We start from the raw sequence: 25,905 nt of genomic DNA on the forward strand, positions 1-25,905 counted from the left end.
ATAGCAATATCTTTTCTACATGCAGAAATCCCCTGACTCACCCTGAGAGTAGGAAGATGAAATTTGAGAAACAGTGATCTCAAGATTCTTAAGGACTACCCTCCATTTTATGGTGTTGTCTTGTCTTGGGACTCTCCAACCAGTTTTATTGGGTTATCTCAGAACTCCTTGTGACACATAACTGGTGTGCCATAAGTAGGGTATTAATATGTTGAGATACTGATCTCTGGGCTCTCTGAATATCCGGGCAGGGAGGACAAATCTGGGGGCCATTACCCAGAGCTCACTCCCTCTGATGAATAGCCTGTCCACTTACCTGACTGGGGAGCCATAAAAAATTATTTTCATTACGTGCAGAACTGTTCAAAAGGTTGGAAAGTATGGGAAAAATAAATTACTAGTAATTTGCCTCATAAATCTGTTTTAAGAAAATGAATACCTAAGGACCTTTCAAGAAAATAATGTAAATGAGGAGATAATCACAATAACTAGTATCTGTGGCTAACACTTATGAAGTGTTTCTTCTGTACTAAGAACTAAATGTGTGTTCTGTCATGTAATCTCCTCCCAACAGCTGTGCAAGATAAGTGCTATTTTTATCATTATTTTTTAGATGAACAAATTGTGCCCAATTGAGTCATTTCCTTACCTAAGGTCATGCAGCTAGAACATGGTGGAGTCTGGCCTGAACAAAGAGAGTCTTATTTGTTTGTTTGCTTGCTTATTATACTAGCAAACCTAGAATTTAATAGATCAAAGGTCTTCTTATGAATCAAATTACTTAATGCATGCATTCATATAGCAAATTAAACTGTCTACAAATGTATTAGATAAATAAAACAGCATGAAACTCCAATCTGAAAGCTTCTACTTTTATGTTTTAGGGAGATAATCTAATTACTGAGTGTCGCTACAACACAAAAGATAGATCCCGGATGACTTGGGTAAGAAGAATTTTATTATTATTAAAATTTTTTTGTGGAGGAGAAGGAATAAACTTTGATTTTAGAAGAGAAAAAAGTGAAAAGCATTCACATTTGGAAGCAAAATTCCTGAATGTCTTGAACATGAATCATAAAAGTGAAATCAGAGCTGTTTTAGCATTTTATCAGATTAACTAATGATACTTTGGTAATATTTGCAGTATAATTTAGTGACCCTTTCATGAAAAGCTATCCTTAGTCTTTCGGTTTTTCCAAACCAAATATTATTAATAAAGACCTGTGGTCACTAATGACCATGCACGTGAGTCTGGACTTAGATGAATCGAGACTTCAAAAGGAAGAATAAATTCCATGACCTTAGCGCTTCTGACCCAAAGAGAAATCTGGTCCCAACAGATTTACTGGGGAGTTCTGCCAAACATTCGAGGAATAAATCACTCATGCCTTCCTCGGTCTCTTCCAGGGAGCACAAAAAAAGGGGGAACACCTTCTACCAACTCATTTTATGAAGTTAGCATAAGCTTAATACTGAAACTTGATATGGGCAATACGAGAAAGGTTCGCAACATGAACCAGAGGGAAGTAACTTTGACAAAGTATTGACAAACCAAATCCAGCATTATATAAAAATGTAACGTTAGTACTGATTTGGGCTTAACTAAGGAATGTAAAATTGGTTCAAATTAGAAAATACACTAATGCCATTATACATTAAGAGATTGAAGGAAAAAGACTTATGATCACTTCAATAGGGGCAGAAAAAGCATTCATAAAATTTCTCAGTCATGGGGGGAATAAAAGACATTTAGCAAACTAGGAATAGGAGAGAATTGCCTTAACCAGATAAAGATTAGCTGTGAAAAATCTATAGCAAATATCAAACTAAGTGAAATACTAGAAGTAATTCTTTAAAGTCAGGAAGAAGACAAGGATATTTATTATCACTGGTTTTATTCAATATCGTAGTAGAAAAGAAAAAAATGAGATATAAAGATCAGAAAGGAAGAAGCGAAGAAGTAAAACACATTATTTACAGATACTGTAATTTTCCACATCAAAACCTCCCCCAAACTGATAAATCTAAAGTTAATTGTATTTTAGTATACAATAAATTATCTCAAGAAAATTCAATTTAAGGCTATAAATCCTATAGAAATAAAATAACATTAGATGTGTTTGATCTCTATGGAGAAAATTATTAGTCATTATGCAAGACATTAAAGATCACCTAAAGAAATTAAGAGATACTGTGTTCATGGATAGAAAAGCTCAGTGAAACAAAGATAATCTTTCTTTTTAAATTGGTTTATAAATTTGATATAATTCCAGTAAAGAAAGATCAGAGAGATTTTATGATTTGGGGTTTTGGTGTCTAACTAAGAAATCTTCACCTAGCCAAAGGTTTTCTCCTATTTTTTTAAAAAAAATTTTCTAAAAATTTTACAGTTTTAGCTTTTACACGGAGCAAGTTGATTGTAAAATCTACATAAAAGAGCAAAGGGTTAAGAATTGGCAAGACACTACTAAAAAGAACAAGATGGGAAACAAGCTACTAGATTTGATGACTTATTTTAAAGCTATGGTGATTAATAGTGTGGTTTGGGTCCAGGGTTAGAAGAGTGGACCGGAATAGGGATCCTGGAAACAGACCTACAAACCGCCTACATGGAAACTTGGTTTAAGATAGAAATGGCATTCAGAGAAGTGGAAAGGATGGACTTTTTCATTAAAGAATTACTGGCACAGTTGGGTATCCAGATGACAAAAATAAAATTACATCTTTATCTCCCACAATACACAAAAAATCATTTCCAGGTAGATTAAACATTAAAATGTGAAAAACAAAATATTAAAACCATTAGGAGAAATATATATAAATATAACGTTAGTACTTTGGGGTAAGAACTTCTTAAACAGAACATAAAAAGCAAACTATAAATTAGAAGATTGATGAATTCGATTACCTTAACACTTTTGGTTACCCAAAAAACACTATTAAGTGAAAAGATAAGTTCTAAACTGAAAAAAAAATTTGCAATACATAAAGCATTAGTATCCAGCATATAAAATAAATTCTATAAGTCCATAACATAAGACAAACATACAATAGAAAAAAAGCAGAAGTGTGTCCCTCACTGGACATTGCCATCGGTGTCAAGGAATGACCCACTTAAAGTTATACTCTCTTCAGTGGGGCAGCCAGCAGCCAATGACTGGTTGATGTGAGAATACAAAAGCCCAATTCCTTTCCTACAATTTGGTATAACTCTGAATAGCCATCCCAGCTCAAGGACAGATTAAATATATTTACTGAGGTGTCACCTGCACCTCATTTGCAGATCAGCTTCTCCTTTTGCCCAGTCTTGCATCAAGCACGAAGCATTCTGTTTTGCAATTTGTAAAATCATTGCATATTAGCCACTACGTTAATGTATAACTATGAACAACACTACTATGTTTTTCACCTTCACTTTTGAAAGATAGATGATTTGCTGGATACAGAATTCTTGGTTAATTTCTTTTTCCCTGGAGCACTTGAAAATGTGATTCCAATATCTTTTTGTTACTTCCATCGATGAAATGTCAGTTGTTCACTGTATTACTGTTCCCCTGTATGCAATATATCGTTTTTCTTTGCCGCTTTCAAGATTTTCTCTTTGTCTTTGGCTTTCAGCAATATGACTATGATGTGTCTAGGTATGGCTGTCTTCATAATTATCTTTGGCATTTATTGAGCTTCTTGGGTCTGTAAGTTAATGTTTTTCACTAAATTTGGGAGGATTTCCATCATTTTTTTCAAATATTTTCTTCTATTCTTTTTTTCTCTTCCCTCTCATTCTGGAATTCAAATTACATACATGGAGCATTTAATATTATCCTACAGATCTCTGAGGTGTTTTCACTTTCTTTAGTCTTTTTTTCTCTGTTCTTTGGGTTGGGAAATTGCTATTGATTGATCTTCAAGTTCACGGCTTCCTTCCTCTGCCATGTCAAGTTGCTGTCGACCTCATCCTGTGAATTTTTAATTTAGTTATAGTACCTTTCAACTCTAGAATTTCTATTTGGTTCTTTTTTCTAATGTTTTCCTTTGTCTGATGTCATTCCTTATTTGTTCACTCATTTTTAACATATTTACCTTTAATTATTTGAACGTCTTTCTTTAGCTCTTTACATATATTTATGTCTGTTTTTAAGTCTTTGCTAAATCCAGCATCCATGTCCTCTCACAATTAATTTCTACTAACTTTTTGTCCTGAATACAGATCATAGTTTCCTGTTTCTTTTCATGTTTAATAACTTTTGGTTGAAAATTGGACATTGTTGTAGCAACTCCAGATGCTGTTCTTCTTTTTTAATTAGTACATAATTTACTACTTAGATTCAAACTGTGACCTGTGCCTCCCCTGTGGTATGCAGCTGCTGATGTTTATATACATGACATCAAGATTATGGAAAATTCAGTGCAATCAATCAGGCAAAGATTCCATCAAACTGACCGATTGGTATCTTGTTACTGAACATCCTCTGGAATGTTCACTGTGGTGAGAAGTTTACATCACATACACTGAACTTTGAGGAGATTATTAAGTTATTTAAGAAAGGCAGCTTTTAAACAGATGGAAATAACTTTATTAATTTTTAAATGTGCCGCTATCTGTTGAAAAACCAAATTGGCCTTTAAGTGATTATTTTTCAGCTTTAAGATTTATGACATTTCAATATGGGAAGAAACTGCATAACATTTGCAGCTTGTGTGCTATAAGTAACAGAGTCGGTGGAGCATATACTTTTCTAAATAAAGTGTCTCCATTTTCAGGGAGGATTAAGCACCAGGAATGAAATGTGTCTCTCATACCTTCTTTATTACCCACGAATTAATCTTACTCGATGTGCAAGTATCCCAGACATTATGGAACAACTTCAGTTCATTGGTGTTAAGGAGATCTACAGGCCAGTCACGTAAGTAGTAAACAGATTTCATGGTAGGGGTAAGGATGGGCTTTATTTTCATACTAGATTCATCACCATGTTATGGGATTCCTTTATGTGCTGTTCTATTTGATTATTTTCAATTGGGGAGTCCAAGGGACCTTCTTGCTTGTTATGTCCAGGGCCCTTGAGACTACTCTTAGGTTCAGTAGTTTTCTAGGAAGACCTAAAGGATTCAGCTTATAGTTGTGCTCATGGCTAATATTTATTACAGTGAAAGAACATAAAGAAAAATGAACAAAAGGAAAAGGCACATGAGGTAAAGTCCACAGGAAACCAAGTGCAAGCTTCCAAGAGACCTCTCCTAGTGGAGTCACACAGAGTGTGCTTAATTCCACCCATGTCAAATTATGACAACATATATGAAGTGTTGTCAACTGGAGAAGCTCATTAGAGACTCAGTGCTCAGAGTTTCTACTGGGGGCTGGTCACATAGGTGCCCTCTGCTTAGCAAATACCAAAATTCCAGACTCCCAGAAGGAAAGCAAGTGTTCAACATAAACAGCATCATTCGTACAGACAGTCTAGGTACAGTAAATTACTCTTATCATTTGGAGAAAGTTTTATGTCCTATAGGAAATTGTTTGCTATTTAAGTTCCCTGATGCCAGCCAAAGGTCAGCCTTCCAAGCAGGTGTTCCTAAGGATGGCAGTCTCAGGCCTGCTGTGTTAACTCTTTCTGCACAATTGCATATAATAGAAATGACTTAGGATAAAATTATAAACAAGAGAAATATTATTCCTGCTCCCTTGAGATTGTGTGCTAGAGTGGGGAAGACGTAATAAGCAAATAAACAACATAATATAAAATTTCAGATATTAAAAGATGTTATGAAAATAATCAAGACAGTGAAGGAAGTATATAGTTGTTCTCAGTAGGGTGGTGAGAGCTTCTCTCGGGAGGTGTCTTAGTCCATTTGGACTCTTATTACTGCCATAGACAGGGTAGCTTATAAACAACAGAAAATTTATCTGTCACTGTTCTGGAGGCTGAGAAGTGCAAGATCAAGATTCTGGCATATTCAGCATCTGGTGAGGACCCACTTCCTCACAGACAGCCATCTTCTCACAGTGACCTCATGTGGCAGAGGGTCAAGGGAGCTTTCTCAAGCTGCTTCTATAAGGGCACTAATCCCATTTATGAGGACAGAGCCTCCCAAAGCCCCCACCTCCTAATAATGTCACCCTGGACATTAAGATTTCAACATGTGAATTTCGGGGGGTGGCGGAACACAAATATTCAGACCATAGCAGGAGGTGATGTTTGAGCAGAGACCTCAGTGATCTGGAGCCAGCCAAGGAAAGATATGCAAGTATACTGTTCAGGGAGAAAAGCCAGTATAATGGATGGCGGGTATGAGGCTAGCATGTTCAAAGAACAGCAAGAAGGTGAGTTTGGCTGAAGCAGGGTGAAATTTGGCAGAGAGTAGGTGAGGAGGTCTAAGAGCAAGTGGGACCATATAGTGTAGAACTTTATAGGCAACATAAGGACTTTGGGTTTTAAGTGCGAAGAGAAGCTATTATAGGGTATAGGGTATTAAGAATGTTAATTTAGCTACTGCATTGAGAAAGGACTCTAGGAGGGCAAGATTGGAAAGAATAATATCTACCTGGAGACTTGTGATTGTCCAGTTGAGAGGTGAGGGTGCCTTGGACCAGGATGGTGCCCGTAATGTTCATGAGAAATGGTTCCAATCAGGTTAGCTTTTGAAGGTAGCACTCTCTGGGCTTGTTGATTGACTGCATCTCTGGGGGATGGTGAGGGAAAGAGAAGAGTAAAGGGAAAGTAATGATATGTGAATGGTGCAGGGAAACATGTTTGAAGAAGAAATTGAGAATTATTATTAATTAATTATTATTATTAATATTAAGGTTGATGTAGAATAAAAGGATTTTATCCATTCTTAATAGTGCCACAAAGAAGAATTAGGGTGGCTGGTAGAAATTTTGAAGTGTAGATTTTATTTTAATACAAGGAAGAATTTTCTAATGATTAGGATTTTTCAAAATGAAAAGGACTGATGTAATTAAGCAAAAGATACACATAGATTTTTGAGGGGGTGTATTTAAGGAGAGGTTAAATAAACTCTTAATGAGGATGTGGTAAAATGCAGCTCTGAAGGAGAATATAATTATGGTCTCCTTTTTGTTCCAAAATTTTATAGGGATTATAAATTAGGAACTAAAAACACTCTTCTTTTTAAATTAAACCTGCTATTCATAGATATGTTCTACTGAGTTCTTATCCAGACAACCCAATGACCACTAGACAATAAGTCTGTATCTACTAAAATACAAATAACAAAATGCTGGTGTAAATTAGGTTGTAGGTTATGAAGTATTTTCACATACATGATTTCATTTAATTTATTTTCACACAATTCCAATAGGTAGAGCAGTATTTGCAATCCCAGTTTAGAGAAGGAAATGGAAGCTAAGAGATTAAAAATCTGTTCAATCTCATAGAGTACACACTAAATGGGGGAGCTGGGGTTTGTATTGTGGTTGCTGATATATGTGCCTTTTTGTTCACAATCAATAACTACATTGCAAATAAGTAAATAAAATATCAATAAAAATCAAAACAGCACATAAAACGTCATTCTAAAAACACTAGGATGTAGTCTTGTTTTTAAAATATTGAGATTATATTGTCTCTTACTAAGACTTAAGTAGTTTTTTTTTCCCTTTAGAATATTTTTAACGTATTGACTAGAAACATTTCCTAATCAAGAGAATGTTGGAGTGAATGTTGGATGAACATTCAAAGCCGTGTATTTACAAGATGAATGAAATGTGTTCTGTGGTCCAGTTATTTTTTTGTGTGTTCAACTTGCGTGAAGCCTCTGAAACGCTCAGCTCCTGTGTCCCAACGAGCTCTGCCAGTGTCCGCACGTTTGGTCTCCTTCAGGAAATATTGAAGTTGGGGTTTTCATCACTTCGAAAGACAGGGAGAGTTGCTTCAAAGAACAAGGCCAGTTTTGAGATGTTATTGCCCACATAAAACCATTTAACTACTTGGTTAAATATAGTTATTCTTCAAAAATATGAGTGAAAAAGAGCCTCTGTTATAAAATACATGTTTGGACTTTAAATCAGACTTCCAAGTCTAGTTCATCATCACACTGACATAAATATCATTAAAGGCCAAACCAACAAGGTTCTGGTGAAAAGATCAGAAAGAGAGAAATGGTTTTAGTGCTTTTTTTTCTGTTTTGCTTATAAGAATATCGCTAATTTGGTTTTAGGACACATACTAAACAGGAATATTATATAACATATAACCTAGAATCTCCTATTTTTGCTTTTAATGTAAGGACTATTTAGGTGTCCAGTTTTGTTTTAAACATTCTGCAGCAATTCTAGGATTAAAGGGTGCATTGGTGGAAAGATAGAGACAAGTACATCCTGTCTCAGGATTTGTCTGTTTTGGGGGATGCAGTTTTTCTGTGCCTCCTACAGATCTGGCAAGGCTTAAGGAAAAACAAAAAACTCCCAAAGATCAGATAACAGAGTAGACAATGAGCTCAGATAAATTTGTATTCTCTGCTGCACCATACATCACCACTGTCTGTGTGGTTCCAGTGAGGTTTATGTGATGGAAAGTTCCTGCCTTATTTGTTCATTTTCTTAAAAAAAAAATCAAGAGAGGTGTTTGTATTTTTCTTTGCAGGAAAAAAATTACTTTATGTTGATAAGGTGTAAAAGTCACACAGGCTTTATTATAAAGATTTTAGGTAATGCAGAAAAAGGTTATAAAAAAGAGGATGGGGCTTCCCTGGTGGCGCAGCGGTTGAGAATCCGCCTGCCAGTGCAGGGGACATGGGTTCGAGGCCTGGTCTGGGAAGATCCCACATGCCGCGGAGCAACTAAGCCCGTGCACCACAACTACTGAGCCAGCGCTCTAGAGCCCGCAAGCCACAACTACTGAGCCCGCATGCCACAACTACTGAAGCCCGCGCGCCTAGAGCCCGTGCTCCGCAACAAGAGAAGCCACCGCAGTGAGAAGCCCACACACCTCAATGAAGAGTAGCCCTCGCTCACCGCAACTAGAGAAAGCCCATGCACAGCAAAGACCCAACGCAGCCAAAAATAAATAAATTAAAAAAAAAAAGAGGACGAAAGCAATCACCCCAAATTCTGTTAGAAATAAGCAACACTAACATTAATGGAATGTCATTACAGACATTTTTCTATGTAGGTATTTATATGAAGATGAATAGAGTAACGTTAGAAAGATTGTAATTTGTGCACTGCTTTAAACAAAAATATTAAAATTTAATTTTGTTTTAATTTATCAGAAGAAAAAGAAACTAAATCAAAATTGAATAATTGTTGAACAAATAAGCATTGCTATTGTTTTTAACTACAAGAGATAATATTGTATAAAGGAGCTCTCAAGTGTTGAGAAAATAGATCATAAAAGATATTAACACATTTTTTTAAAAACATGTTTCAGTTTTAGATCATAAAGATGAGGACATTCACACTTTCACATTTTCTCCCAACCTCCCTTTTGTACCTCCAAATATTTATTATTTATATTAGAATTTTTGTATTCTCAAGATTTTTAATTTTCACATTTAATTCTAAAACATAATTTCCACAATATTTAGTGCAACTTTTATAGATTCAGTGATAACCCCTAATCTTTATATGATTTCTGCATTTCTGAGTTCTTTAATTTGATTCCTCAGGGTTTTGTCCTCAAGTTGCTTAATCAAGAAGGGCTTCCACGTGCTTTATGCCCTGAGTTCTTTTATGTTTGAAAATTTCTGCATTTATATTTGGGCAGCATTTGGCTGGATATAATATTTTGGGGTCATAGGGTTTTTTTTCCCCCTTTGGAGATGTCTTTGGATGAATGGGCTCATTCTTCCTCTACCTGGAGAATTCTTGAACATATTTCAGTGTTGAGCATGTGAATCAAATTTTCCCGAAACACAAAGTGTTCTTTCAGTACATATATTCACTTCATGGAAATTTTATCTTATATCTACAAACTTTTCTAATCTATTTGGGATTTTTCTCAAGCATTTTCCTATAATTTTTCAGAAGTGCTCTTCTGCTTCCTGTTTTTTCTAACTTATTTGGTATTAATTTTTTTGTCTTAAATTTATTTCCTTTAGTCTGTTATCCCTCTTTTCATCTCATTGTGTTGTTTTATCATCTTTTATTTGAGCTCTTGTTTAATTGAATTCATGTTCTTATTAAATAAACTTACAGCGTGAAACACTTGTGGGAATTCTCTCCAGCATAATTGATTTATATCTTCTTCTAGAATTGATTTTTTCTGTCTCTTTATATGAAATGTGATATAATTTCCTTTCACCCTAAGTTTGCATGGTTATTTGTCATTTCTTGCTTACGCTGAGCCAGTTCTGTTTAAAACTTCTCTTTGCTCTGGTAAAATATAGGTGAATTTTTACTACCTTCTAAGCAAATCTGAGAGTAGCTTTCTTTCTCTCCACACCACAGTTTGAAGTTTGGGTGATGTATTTTATGTACTTCCTCTTCTATATTTTGAGAGTAAAGGGCTGTGTGTGTAGAGGTGGAACTCTATATCACAATGCATGGGTTATTCCTTCCTCAGATTTTATTAAAAATCTATTAGAGGATGTTTACAAGTGGTTAGGGCTGAATGCCTTTCCATGAGGGAATGTCCCAGGCCTTATATCATGCTGTCAAATCTGTTGCAGCTCTCAAGCTTTTGCTTCTATCAGGGAGATTCAGCTTTACTGGGTGCTTCGCAACATTCACTGGCTCAGGGAGTGTCGAGAGGATTAGGAGTTGTGCCTTGTTAAGTCAGATTTCCTGGTTTCCTTCTTTAACAATTTGATTGGTAAAGTATACGCTGTGTCTTTTTTGTCCGTTTGTTATGTTTTTATTTTTTTTTTAAGTCAAATTGCTTGAGGTAGAACATACCTACAATAAAATGCCCCTATGGTTAAGTATACTGTTCTAAAGTTTTCTCAGATGTGTACCCCTATTTAACCACATCACAAATTAGATATAGAGCATTTTCATCACCGCCAAAACTTCTCTCACACCTCTGGAGACAATCCCCCCTCCACACAAAGCTCCAGGAAACCATGAAACTGCTTTGTCACTATCTATTGGCTTTGATCTTTTCTAGATTTTATGAAAATAGGGTAAGATGGTATATACGATTTTGTGCCTGGCTTCTTTAACTTACAATGTTTCTGAGATTCATCTACACTGATGAATCTATACTGAGATTCATATATATATGAATATATATGTATGTATGTATCAGCAGTCCTTTCCTTTTTACTGCTGAGTAGTATTCCCCAGTGTGTATATACCCAAATTCATTTATCGATTCACCAGTTGAAAGACATTTGGATTCTTTCCAGTTTGTGGCTATTATGAAGAAAGTTGCGATGAACATGATTGTGTTCATCCTTGTATGGACGTATGTTTTCAATTTCTGGGTTAACACCTAGTGGTGGAATCCCTGGAGTGTACACTAAGTTTATGTTTACTGCGTAAGACTCTCAAAGTGTTCTCCAGAATAGCGTACCTTTTTACATTTTCACCAGATTAATAAGATCTCCTACTGCTTAACAATCTTCCCAATGTATTTTGTATTTTCCATATTTTAAATTTTATCTATTTTAATGTGTATGCAGTGGTATCTTATTGTAGTTTTATTTTCCATTTCCCTGTGACGCATGATATAGAGCCCCTTTTCACATGGTTATTAGTCATTTATATATGTTCTTTCATAATGGTTCAAATTCTTGTCCATTTAATTGGGTTACTTTTTAAAAAATTATTGAGTTGTAAGAGTCCTTCATAATTTTAAAGAGTTCTTTATACTTTGGATATAAATCTTTGTCAGGTATATGTTTGCAAATAATTTTTTCCCAGTCTGGCTTGATTTTACTTTTTCAACTGTATTTTTTGAAGTCTGTTTTATCATTTTTGGTTTGTTTTGTGCTTTTGATATCCCATGTAAGAAATTGCTGCTTGCCCAAGGTTGTGAAGATTTTCTCCTGGTTTTTTTCCTAAAAACTTTACAGTTTTAGCTTTAGGTTGATGATCCATTTTGAATAATTTTTTGTGTGTTGTATATGCTGAGGTTCATTGTATTTCATACAGGTATCAAGTTGTACAAGAACCATTTGATGAAAAAAACTACCCTTTTCCTATGTAATTACTCTGGAAGGTTTGCTGAAAATCATTTCACCATATACTGACAATTTCTGGACTCTGAGTTCTGTTTCATTGTGGTACATGTTTAGCTTTACTATAATACCACACTCGATTATTATTATAGTTTTATAGTAAATCTTGAAATAAGAGTGTGTAATGTGTAAAAGTCTCCAAACTTGTCCTTCTTTTTCTTTTTCCAAAATTATTTTGGATAGTCTAAGTTTATTCCATATTTGTGTATTTTTAAATCAACTAGTCAATTAAATTAAGCTTACAAAAGAAAATTACTCATCAATATTAAATCCTTCCTTTTTATCAACTATAGTGATATATAAATAATACCCTTCTATTTATATGTTTATCTGGGTAGTCATTTGGACACTGCCCAGATGTGCAGAAATGTAACTGTTTTAATTTCTAGAACATTCCTAATGTTTCTAATAACTAAGTCCCAGTCCCAGTGAGAGCAGAAGTACTTGCTACTTCAACGTTACCTGTTTCTGGTTTACAGCTTAGTCTTTTAAGGAAAAATACTCAGGATAAATCTTTACTTTTCCAGGATTTCTCCTCATTCTGTCTTTTCCTTCTCTTTTCTCCAATGGTAATCTGGAAGTGTGGTGTAGGACAGGCTGGAAAGGTTAGGAGATTAGTTGGTGCGATGTTACAGAGTAGGAGCCTGAACAAATTTAGTAGGAAGGGAAAGGAGACAATAAAAATGAGACAAGATGCCAGGTCAGGGAGGCTGTGACATGCTTCTCCTCACCCAGCCTGTCATGCTGGCTCCAACATAGGATTCATTGGGTTTGCCCTTTCCTACATCCTTTTCCATATATTTATAGTAAGTAAATAAATGTGTTTATACCTCTTCTGTCATTTTATACTGTGAAATCTCAAACAGATACTAGTTTACTAATTTGTTTTAGCAGTAAAACTTTTTAAGATTTCATCTATGTATGTAATACACTATTCACTCTTACCAGCAAGGCTGCAGAAAATTTAGGGCATTTAGTCCACCTTAGCGCTTTAGCAGAGATTCCATTGCCACCTTGTGGTGTTTTAGGTGATTACAGGCTGATGATCTCCACGCCTCCCCCACTCCCACCCCCCTAACCCCCAGCATCTCCCTGGTGATGAAGTTGATTTTCCTTATTTCAAGACAAATACCTTATCTCTTTGAAAAGTAAATTTGATTTTTAATATTTGATTTAAAGTTATTTTATATTTAATGAAATATAAAGCTTTTAGTGTATTTAAAAGGACATTGTATGTAAATATAATGGGCCCCTTTCAAGTCAGATTTTTACTTTATACAAGTTTTTACATGTACAAGTTTTATTTTATACTAATTCTGGATTGTATCTCTACAAGTCTTCACAGTGTATTTAATTTGCAATGTTATAGATCTAAGGTCATTGCTAGATATGTTTAATGTAGTATCATGGTGATTGCTCTCTATGGCACTTGAAGGTCTCTGTGCAAAATAGTACATTTAAAACTCAACAAAGATATATTGACTTTAATTAAAGGAAAAAGAAGGTTAGGAATAAAGAATATAAAGATTCTCATATATGACCTATTGTATTATTCATTGTCTTACTTATTAGAGTACAGAGGAAATGATTTTATTTTAAACATTAAAAATGTATCTTCGTAACTGTAAAAGATTAATAAAGGACATTTAATTTAATTAAAAGGTAATATTCAATGTGCCTGAGTAGGTTATGTGTGTAAGAGAGAGAGTCGGTAGTGACATAATTAAATGAAGAAATTGTGAAGATCAAATATTAAAAATGTAGATTCCTCAGCTGGAGGTTAATTCATTGTTAATTACTGAAAATCACTGGAACTTCCTCTTGGGGTATCAAGGGAGCCAAATACCTACTGATTACCCATGATAATCTCCTGGAAGGTCCGTGGAGTAGTTTATGTAAATTTCTGAGCTATGCCAACACTTACACTTTTCCTTTTTTCAAGAATCAATAATATCAAACTTATATTTAATGAAAGACATCACCTGAAGAGTACCTCTTGAAGCTGGTCATGTCATTCTTCTGTGATTTCGTCCTTCTTTCTTGGACATTTAACATATATTTTTTTAGAGCAGCAAGTAGAAGCAGAGTGTATCATCTGTAGAGTATTTTTTCTCAGTGGAATATTAAAAACACTGGTTCAATTTCAAATTAAAAAAAAATTTTTGTCACTTAGGCAAGCTAAAACAGGGCAGCCAGCAGGGGTCAGACTTTTCAACAGTATGGAATTGAAATTTCCAACGTTGTTCAGTACCTTTTGAGATTCTATACGTTTCTTCATTACACCATTAGCATTATACTCGTCAGAACTGAATGCTTACCAGTTATATTGTTAACTAGAACCAAAACAAGTACGTGAGGAATTGTGAGGCTCTGGGGAAGCTTTCTAAGCCAAAACGATTTGTTTAAAAGTAATACCCGTCTGTTACTAAACCGAGGAATTTTGTTTTTTTTAAAAGACTCCTTATTTTATATGTATTTCTTCTAGCAACTGCTTAAGAGTTCATCAGTGCTTTGCATTAGGTTATCTATGTGTGTAAAAATGAACAAGTATGAAGTCTATTTTAGAATGTTGAAAAGTGATGGAAACATGTAATGCTTTTGTTCTGAATATGACTAATTATGGTTATTTATTTTAAATTCAGGACCTGGCCTTTCATTATTAAAAGCCCCAAGCAGTATAAAAACCTTTCTTTCATGGATGCAATGAATAAGTTTAAATGGACTAAAAAGGAAGGTCTTGCCTTCAATAAGCTTGTCCTTAGCCTGCCGGTGAACGTGAGGTGTTCCAAGACAGACAACGCGGAGTGGTCGGTAAGCCCCACTTTGTTTTAATCTTCGGGGAAACCGGATGTTACATCTTACCTGAATCCACAACAGATACAATCAAAGGAACAGACAGATATCCAGAAACCCAGTGGTCCAGCTGTCTTTTGATCTGTCTGCGAATTTATTCAGTGATTACTTAGATTGGCCCAAAACTCCTGATTCCACTTCCTTCGAAGAAGGCAATCTACTCTAAAACTAAAGTTGGGGTGAAGAAGGAGTAAGATGGGATGAGAGCTTCAAAAAAAGAGCGTGTTTTCTATCTCTTCTTTCCCAAAGGCGTGTCCGGCCCTCTTCGCCCCCTCGCTGGGAATCCTTAAGGTTCTGACACCCGGACGGTGCACAACTTCAGCATCCATACCACCGCCCCTTTAAGCCCCGCAGAGGCGCAAGGGCCGAGCAAGCTTAGCCGCAGTCCTGCTCTTAAATCACACACTCAGTGGCAATGTCTGCTCTTTCCTTTGCAGATTCAAGGGATGACAGCATTACCTCCAGATATAGAAAGACCCTATAAAGCAGAGCCTTTGGTGTGTGGAGCTTCTTCCACTTCTCTGCATGGAAACGTGTCTCTCGAGCTGCTCCTGTGCTTCATGGTTCTGGGCGGCACACTAAGCACCACGAGCTTGTGCCCGTAATCCTGTCGGGCCCCGTGACCATGGTTTTCCGAGATCCGAACCTGACATTTAACATGCAGGTTAAAGACACTTTGGGCATGAAGGGTGAGGGTGAAGCTCTTGGAGACTTTCCTTTCACACGTTCCCTTCCTCCCCTCCCCCTCCTCCCAGGCTGCCTGAGAGATGTCAGTCGGGTTCTCGTCTTTTCCTCAGAAACATCTGATAGAATGTATCGACCCCCAAATAGAGCAAAGCTGGCCTGATTTAATATAACCTCTTAAAAACTATGGATGAAGTCAAGTGGAAGTAAAAGAGTTCTTTATCTCCTTCTGTATTTCATTTTATTGAAATACTCTTTGTTATTTTACTTTTTAAAATTGTTGATTTGGTTTCTATATTCCTTTTTCTTTTTAATGTTTTCATCATAAAGGTGTAAAAGGAAGTACTCTCCATTCCAGTTTTCTTCCTCTTTATTGCTCTTTGGTGTGACTTCCCAGATGTAACAGTGGTCCTTCCTACCTTCCGCGTTATCTGGTTCTGTCCTTTGCTGTGAATTACCCACGGACCTCAGTGCTTTCTGATGGTGCCCATTCTAGTCCCCTCATTTATCTGAGTCTGAGTCCCAAACTACCCTGAACCCATCTCAAAGTACTTTTTTTCCCCCTTCCTTGCTAGCACTGGCCAGGTGAGTTTTTTCCTTGAGCTCTGTCACTATCTAAAAAGAAAGAGGCTATGGGAAACAGAGAAATGGTACACAACTGATTGTAGGCTGAGGAGAAAATGTAATTGGCTGCAAACTCTGTGCTGTGAGGGGTGTTTCGTGGGGCTCCAGGGCAAAGGCCAGATAGTGTGAACCAGCTGAGGAGGGTGTGAAGTCCCTGTAGTACCTCCCTGACCATGGTGGGTGTCACACGTGTTTGCATACTGGCTCAATCAGAGTCACAGTTGCTATTGTAGATGTATTTTTATATTAGTTAATAAACTAATTTTCCATCGTAAAATTGTCACCAACTGAAAATCTTGTCACCTTTTTTGGTTCTCTTGGTATAGTATAGATAAGCCAAATCTTGTTTTGTGTCTTTTGCTCACTTCTTAAACTAATTCTGTTTGGATCATATTAATAAACTAAATAAAATTAAATTTTTGTGTGGTATCTTGCATACTCCTTGAGAGAAGCAAGTGGTTCAATACCGCTTGATTTGCCAGTCCAATCAATTAAGAATGTTGCATTTTTCCATTCCATTTTTAAGCCATTTCTCCCTAGCAAACAACGTCTTCAACACAAACTGTATCGTCTTTTAAATAAATATTGTGTTTCGGAGTTTTTCCTTCTTGATTCTCAGAATTTGTCCATCTAATGAAATATTTGTAATGTTTATGAGGAATATTTTATTGTTAACTTTAATTCTTTTTATTTCATAAGTGTTATATCAGATTCTATGATTTTCCTTCCAAATATTTATGTAAGAAATATGATCATCCCAAACACTCCCTATTTGAAATTTCATGTTTATTTTTACTTCAGAATTTCTGAATCTGAGATATCAAAGTAAAATGATTTCCTTTGGAAATTGTGTAATATTATATTTGTTTTCATTGTTCTTAGTAAGGAAGGTGCACATACTGGCTAGAAAAGGATACACAGCTTTTGGAAACTCAAATTTTTGGAGCCAGGGGAATCTATTTTTCTACTTGATGTTGCTAAGAATAAAGCTGACATTCTTCTCGTAGGAATTCTCATGAATATATATAATTTTGAGGCATTGACTCTTTCTTTGAAATTGGGATAGGTTATCTGTTGAATATTTGGTAGGATTCTGATTATATTCTAAGTTAGTTTGCTCTTTAGTTGAGCAGACCTTCCTGAACAGCCCAGGCTTTTTCTGCTGCCCTGGATCAAGTCACAGTACCTGTTTCCTAGGCTATCAGGGAGGAGTGCCTGAGACTCAAGGGAGGACAGAGTCTCCATGTACAATGGTCCCTGGTTTGAGCCTCTGTGTGGGGAGGGTCAGAGAGGCATCCATGATAAAACCAAAATTCATCAAGGCCATGTGAGGTTGAAAGTATCTTGGGTGATCATTTTCTCTGGAGTAGTCTCAGGAGGGTCTACTGGAGTAGTCTCAGGAGGGTCTTCTGGAGTAGTCTCAGGAGGGTCTTCTGGAGTAGTCTCAGGAGGGTCTACTGGAGTAGTCTCAGGAGGGTCTTCTGGAGTAGTCTCAGGAGGGTCTACTGGAGTAGTCTCAGGAGGGTCTACTGGAGTAGTCTCAGGAGGGTCTTCTGGAGTAGTCTCAGGAGGGTCTTCTGGAGTAGTCTCAGGAGGGTCTTCTGGAGTAGTCTCAGGAGGGTCTACTGGAGTAGTCTCAGGAGGGTCTTCTGGAGTAGTCTCAGGAGGGTCTACTGGAGTAGTCTCAGGAGGGTCTTCTGGAGTAGTCTCAGGAGGGTCTTCTGGAGTAGTCTCAGGAGGGTCTACTGGAGTAGTCTCAGGAGGGTCTTCTGGAGTAGTCTCAGGAGGGTCTACTGGAGTAGTCTCAGGAGGGTCTACTGGAGTAGTCTCAGGAGGGTCTTCTGGAGTAGTCTCAGGAGGGTCTTCTGGAGTAGTCTCAGGAGGGTCTACTGGAGTAGTCTCAGGAGGGTCTACTGGAGTAGTCTCAGGAGGGTCTACTGGAGTAGTCTCAGGAGGGTCAAGGGTGATAAGAGTGATTAGAGTGATGCAGTCAACAGAGGCAGATGAATTAAGAGTTCTGGACTTTTATCTTAACGGCTACGGAGGCCAATGATGAATAGCAAATAGGAGGACATTTGGAAGCAGGATACAACCGCACTGTACAATTTGCTCAACTAAACTCTTATTGTTGGACATACAGGCCATTTCCAGTTTTTCAGTATGATAAACATTGCTGTGATTAACGTTCTTATAATTAAAACTCTCATTTCTATAAGTATTGCCTTATAAGTTACTATAAGTGGAGTTACATATTAATAATTGCATATTTTTGAGAATTTTGATGAATACTGCCAGATGCCTTCAACTTATTGTTCAGATTATTCTCAAATGGTTCAAAAAAGAATCCTATCTATCTATCTATCTATCTATCTATCTATCTATCTATCATCTATCTATCTATCATCTGTCCACAGAGAGAGAATAATAATTCAATATGGTAAAATGATACCAATTGAGGACTGTGGGTGAAAGATATAGGAGTTTTTTAATGCTATTCTTGCAACTTTTTAAAATTTGAAATTATTTCAGAATAAAAAGTTACAAATGCAATAATGAAAGATCCACCTATAGTAAAGTGATCCAGGCAGGTGATCTTCCCTAGACAGTGGCAAAGAGAGAAGTTGGAATGTGATTATGCCTCAGATGCCCATGGGTGAGGGCAGGGATGACTGGCAATTTGCCAGTTCTGACTAAGGATGGAGTATATTCCCAGTTTAGAGGTCCAGAACAAAGGGCTTGAAAAATCTAGGGATTTGGAAAGGATCCCAAAACAAAAAAGGAAGAGGTTTTCTAGTATGTGTCTGTGAAAGTATATATTTATGTGAATCCATATTTGATATTAGATAACACTAGCTTCCGAAACAAATTCCAAAATATCAATGGCTTAACACAATAAAGTTTATTTCATATTCATTTACTAGTTTGATGTGTGTGGTTCATTTGCTAATTGGCTTTCCTTTTTTTTTTAAACATCTTTATGGGAGTATAATTGCTTTACAATGGCTTGTTAGTTTCTGCTTTATAACAAAGTGAATCAGCTATACATATACATATATCCCCATATCTCCTCCCTCTTGCATCTCCCTCCCACCCTCCCTATCCCACTCCTCTAGGTGGTCACAAAGCACCGAGCAGATCTCCCTAGGCTTTCCTTTCTGTGGTGATTCAGGGACCCAAGATCCTACGGTTCCATCATTCCTAGAGCCTGGGGGTCCTATGCATTCAGCCAGCTAACCAGAGAAAGACCTGAACTAGAGTGACATAAATGGCTTCCACTTTCACTCTGCTGATTAAAATTAGTCACCTGGCTTCACTGGAATGTGAAAGGGGCTGGGAATGAAATGTCTGTTTGGATAGCTGCCTCCTAATGATAGCACTACAGAAGAGAAGCTCTGCTGCAATAGATATTTTTGGCAAAATTGACGTCCATCTAATCCAGTAAATTCCAAGAGTTTTGAGTTTTAGAGACAATTATCAGACCAGTATAGTGTTGTCAACTATATATATTTGTCAACTAGGTCACTAAACAGGATAATTAGTATTTATTTAACAATTTTTTTGAAAGCCTACTTGGAGCCAGGCTCTTACTAGAATGTTGAGCTTATAATTGTGAGTAAAAACAGATATTGTCTCTGCCATGATGGAGATTATAGCCTCACTGTAAAGCTCATAGCTGAGCCAAATAAAATCTCCTATCTATTTTTTTTTTAAATGGAAGGATTCAGAATAAATGTCATTCCTTCAAACTGAATAAATTTAGCTTTATGAAATGCTTATTCATCCTGAACCATCCCTTTTCCATAGATTATTTGGACCACAAACATAGTTTATATAGTTTTATCTATTTTTGGTCATCTTAGCCTTACAAGATCTTAATTGACAGTTATATCCAAATCCAGCATAGTCAAACTGGTGGTTTATGAGAAGAAAATGGTCAATTGAATAGACTTATGGCAGCATCCCCTACTGCCTGGCGAGAGGTGTGTTCCATGGAAAATATGAATAGCGGTGGAAAATTGATACAAAGTTAAAGAGGGTTACTGTTGCACTTTTCAGAGTCTTGAATATATGAATGTGCATTTGAAAGTCCAAGCTATATAGTATGAAACATTTCCCGAACTCATTGACCACTCTACCACGTTGTAGTGGAGCAATGTTCCCCAAGGAACAAGCTTTGGGGCACACACTTTTCCCCGCAGAGCATGTCCAGGTTTATGTAACAATTTTTCTGAAGATTGCAACCTGTTCATGGCTAGCTGCAAAGCATAGCCCAACAGACACAGGCCTTCCACGTGTGTTCACTGGTCTATTCCTTATTTGCTGTTCTTTTTGCCAACAAACACTATTTTTTATTAATCTAGACTTAGTACAATTTACGGAGAACAAAGAAAAGGGAATTTACTTTTTTTTTAATTAAAAAAATACACTAAAATGAATTACATGGCATGAATAAGGTATCTGAGAAGTGTTGACAAATAAGACTATATTTTTGGAAAGTTTCAGACCTATAGACACAAACTAATGGTGTGGAATTGATGTAATGAAAAAAAAATGAAAATTGGGAATAACCATCTAGAAATGTAGAATGCAATCCTGAATTGAACCAATTTCTCCTTTAATATTTTTAAATAAGCCCATTAAATCTTGACAACCAAAATAATTCCATATATTTATACAATGCTTTGGAATTTGCAAAGTGCTTTCACATTTCTCAGTGTTTAAAACTGCTTTTACAAGTGAGCATTTGTATTCAGAAAAGCTAAGCAGACAGCATGTTGTACTGCAGTAATCATAGCAGACCTGTTTCAATCACTTTACAAACTACATGTGTATAAATTAGATCCAAATTACTTGGATTTACTAAGCTTCTGTTTCCCATTGGTAAAGTAGGGATAATAATTTCTAACCTAATAAAATTGCTTGTGGATTAAATGTGATAATGAAGGTATAGCACCTGGCACAATGAGTTGTCAATATTAGTTTTTTTCCTCCCTTTGCAAGATCTCACATTTAAGGTGCACAGTATCTGATAACAAATGCAGATTTTCTCGCCTACCTTACAGACATAATCAACTGAAATTTGACTTTAACCGAACCACTTTTACTGAGTGAATGATACTTGATCAAATGAATATTAGGTCTGAGTGAATTTGGCAATCACTCCCTCAAAAAAAAAAATCTTTAATGACTGGCTACTTGTTATGTTTTATGTTTCCAAAGAGGTAAAATACTGTTTTGCTCTTTTATTTCCTCTTGAAAATAATCTATTCTCATTGAAACGAATGATATTTCAGAGTTCAAATGAACTATGTTTCTTGTCTTTTATATGATTAGTTTTTATGTGAATAGCTTTAAAGTTCTCTATTTTTTATTGCTTCATGAGACTTTTTCTTCCACATTTGATTACAGTACCTTCACCTCACCTTGAGAAATTATTTTATAAGTTGTCTTCTCTTATTAAGATATTTCTGGAAAAATGGACTCTTCTAAATAATACTACTAAATATAATGGTACTCTGTTAACCAAAAATAAGGAAAGATGGGGGAAATAAAAGAGTGGGGTGAGAGAGATATCCATATTAAACAAGGAACGTGTTTCTATTCGCCACTAGAGGGCGCTTTGTGTATCTGCTCGTCAATCGTGTCAGCTATGGAGCAGGATTTAAACATGCTGGATTCCTCCAACTGCTCTGAGGCTTCACATGTTGGACTCTTCCTACTTCCTTCCATACTACCTTTATTCTTGCTAATTCTAAATTCAGTTACCTAAAGTTTAAGCTTTCTTTTTGAGGGTTTAGCTCGAAGGTCAATCTTAAGTTTCTTAACCTTTTACTGTGATGATTCTAAGCCTCTTTCTAAAATTTCCAAATTGTCATTTTACTGTAGCTTGTGTTTTATACTTCACCTTCGATTTTGGGATTATTTAGATCTTTAACTTTCTGTTCTCATCTCTCACTGTTTTCTTTTCGTTTTTTAAATTTAATTCTCAGTTTCAATTCTGATCTAACCATCTTAATCATTTCTTCCCAATCTCTTTATTATTAAGTCCATTAGTTCTCTATCAAAAAAAAAAAAAATATATATATATATACACTTCTTTAATAATAGCTTGATGCCCTTAAGTGGGATTGCAAGCAGTAGCGAGAATGCACTCTGTAAACAAGGAAAAGTGGAGGAAATTTTGCCCTGGAACTCTCTGCCATCTACATCACTGGCTCCCTGTAAAGGGTTTCCCAGGGCAGATGAGGCTAAGTCTTCAGTGCTTGAAGTCATTGCTTAATCTTTCTAGAGTCATAAACCCTATCGCTCAGATGGCACACTGGATTTGCAAGGATAGTGTTACTTTTCACAGACCATTTAGTGCTCCTATGAAGTACTCTGTTCTTTACAACTCCATAGTCTCCAAATTATAAAAGCACAGGATTTGGTGTAAACTATGACACTTTCGTTCCCCTAGCCAGGAGCCGTATATGGGCAGTGCACTTGGAGAAATGAGCAAATATGGTAACTAGGCCTACTCCTGGGGTTGCCCGTTTTTTTCTGTCACTTTTTGCGATTGCTAATGAGCTGGAGAAATTTTCTTTTTTTCTTTATTAAAATCTTCCATTTTTACAATTAACAAAGATTTCCTGCAGTCTGTCCTTCGCATAATTGAGATGTGGTTGTACATATGGGCTCTGCAGGAAGTCCGTGTGCAGCCTTTAAACAATTTTAACTTTTCATCCATCATTTACCCTTCAGCCAGACATGCTGCTACAGACTTGAAATACACTGGTGAACAAGAAAGCTCAAGTTCAAATCTCAGGAGAAAAACAGATTGTAGGTACGGCTTTAAACAAATCTTTTATTTTTAATTTTTCTTTGCATAGCTAATACAGCATCAATTCTGATAGCCATGGGACATAGTTTTTTTTTACATAGAGTTTACAGCTTTACTTATCGTAATGTTTGACCTGTATATTGCTTACAATTAAGTGTTGTATTTACCCTCCATGTGAGTGATATTTTTAGGACTGTTAACTTATTTTCTGTATTATCTACAGATGAGTATATTTAACAGTTAAAAGGGCTTCCTTTAAGTAAGATATGCCTGCATCTCTAATAAGAATATTATTTTTCATGTGATTTGGATCCATTCAGCTTTAATGTATAAATTATACTTGTGAGCACCTGCTTACAAGAGTAAGAAGGGTAGGATGAGCGGGCAGAGAGCTCTCAGAGGAGGAGAGCTTGGGCTGTGTTCTGTGGCTCATATTCCACATCTACAGAAAAACACTTTTGCTTGGGACTGTTACACAATGCTTAGTCTCCGGGTCATAGCAGCTTTTAGTACTTATTCTGATGTGATGACTTGACGTTAAATCTTTGCCTTACTTCATTACAATGAACATAAGATTGATTTAAAGTTGACCCAAGTACAATGAAGGAGCTAGAATAAGATATTAAATTTTCTAAAATCCTCTTTAAATTGTCGTTTTAAAATTCATGTCCGTTAGACTGTCTAATGTGATTTAACTGAAAATTTTTCATCATTTTCCTTTGTAACCCCTATACAGTTTAGCACAGTGAACTGCCTATAGTAATTTCATTATAAGTATTAGTTAAAGAATTCTGAAATATGTAGTTTTAGAGTATCTCCAATTATGCTTTTAAAGTTTTGTAAAAGTAGGTTGCTAATTTCCAGTAGGCTAAATATGTTTAGTATTTAAAACGTAAAAATTTTTGAATTTGTTTTGTACCAAAAGTGACATAAAGCACGTAATGTCAGACTAAGTAAATCAAACTTTTTCATATAAAGTTCTTTTATGGGATATCTTACTGTTGGTAGAAAAACACAGTAACCAGAACTATGAGACTAGCTTAAGGCCACGTCTGGAACGCAGGGCTTGCTTTGTAAATAGGCAAAAGGATAACCATCATGTGATCTAGCGTTATGAATTCAGATACTTAGAGGATGAATAGAAAAACTCTGCCTAGCTGCCTGCTGCCTAAAATTTCAAAACCAGAACATTATTATTTGGTCATTGGAAAGCTAATACATTAAATATTATTCCTTCCTAAGGAAGAAGGAATTTAATGGAATGTGGTGGAGGTAAGAAGATTGGAGGAGATGAAGTGGGTCGAGTATTCAGATGAAAGAATGAACAAGACTACCTGCAAAAAAAGTAATGGACACTAAACAGAGTCTAAGACAACCTTCTCTCCAATTTCTGCAGTTAGCACTATATGTGTGCCTAAGCCACACAACCAGGATTTGTCAAGGAAATTTGCATTTAATGCATTCTCTCCTGTCATCCATAAAAGCAGCAAGATATTTACTTCAGTGTAAAATAGGAGCCTGTGGTTTAACATGAGGAAAAGTCTAATGCAAAGTTTAAAATGGGTCCCCATGTACAACAGCTACATTTTCTTTCAATCTTCTGTGAGTAGAAATGGACTTAATTAATCAAGAAAAAGGTTATGGGGTGAAATGCCAAAGGATAACAGGTGTTCCTTCTCCCCTTTTTGTGGTAGGTGTGACCTTCCCAAAGAATAGAAAGAATAACACGTTGTTGAACTCCCCATTTGGTTTTAAAGGACATGGGTGCCACTGTGGGGACAGATGCCCAGGCAGCTACAGAAATATTCTCAATCCTGGAGGGTCCAGCAGTCCGCTCTTGCAGACGGAACAATGGTCTGGGGTTTGAGCAGACACCGTGGTCCCACAGATTTCTCATCTTTCTTCTTCCTTTCTTCCGTGTTCTCTCCCCACCCTCCCTTCCACCTTCCATTTCTCCGCTCCTGTCTTCATTCTCTCTTGCAAACTCTCAGCTAGACAGCACACATTTACTGAGCACCAAACTTGGCCGGGTCATCAACAAGACAAATTTCCTGATTTTGTAGAATTGACAGCCTCAAGGGAAAGCAGTACCATGAACAACCATCACACAAATACCACTGTGCATATATTAGAATGGCTAAAATCAAAAACACAGAAAAAAATGCTGATGAGGATCTGAAACAAAAATATATAAACTTACACATTGCTGGTGGGAATGTAAAGTGGTACAGCCACTTTGATCAAAGGTTGCAGTTTCTTATAAAGAAAAGCATTCATTTAGCCTACAACTCATTCATTTAGCCATCACATTCCTGGGTGTTTACACTAGAGAACGGAAACCTCATGTTCACATAAAGCCCTACATGAATGTTTGTAGCAGCTTTATTTATAATAGCTAAAAACTGGAAACAAACCAAATGTTCTTAAATGGGCGAATGGAAAAATAAACTGGGTACATGCAGCTTATGAATTACCACTCAGCAGTAAAAAGGAATGAACTATTGATACAAGGACTTGGATACTTCTCAATGTCATATGCCAAGTGAAAAAGAAAATCTCAAAAGATTACATAATGTATGATTCCATTTATATAATATTATCAAAATGACACAGTTATAGTGATGGAGGACAGACCAGTGGTTGCCGGAAATTAGGGCTGGGTGTAGGATTTGACCGTAAAGGGGTAAAATGAGGAAGTTTCTTTGTGGTGATGGAATAGTTCTGTCCCTTGATTGTGATAGTTACACAAATATGTACCGGTAATAAGATTTCATAGAACT

General features: G+C 36.2%; 1 protein-coding gene across 1 annotated transcript in view; it reads left to right on the top strand.

The window, feature by feature from the left end:
• MOXD1 (monooxygenase DBH like 1) overlaps positions 1-16,685 on the top strand; it is an 85,724-nt gene extending 69,039 nt beyond the window's left edge. The window contains exons 9-12 of the mRNA XM_061206957.1: positions 885-944; positions 4,762-4,904; positions 14,787-14,955; positions 15,435-16,685. Of these exons, the coding sequence (XP_061062940.1) occupies positions 885-944; positions 4,762-4,904; positions 14,787-14,955; positions 15,435-15,602 (540 nt within the window). The 3' untranslated portion in view covers positions 15,603-16,685. The remainder of the gene's footprint in view (positions 1-884; positions 945-4,761; positions 4,905-14,786; positions 14,956-15,434) is intronic.
• The last annotated feature ends 9,220 nt before the right edge of the window (positions 16,686-25,905 follow it).

Source organism: Eubalaena glacialis, chromosome 12 (genome assembly GCF_028564815.1).
Source record: "Eubalaena glacialis isolate mEubGla1 chromosome 12, mEubGla1.1.hap2.+ XY, whole genome shotgun sequence".
Classification (NCBI taxonomy): domain Eukaryota; kingdom Metazoa; phylum Chordata; class Mammalia; order Artiodactyla; family Balaenidae; genus Eubalaena; species Eubalaena glacialis.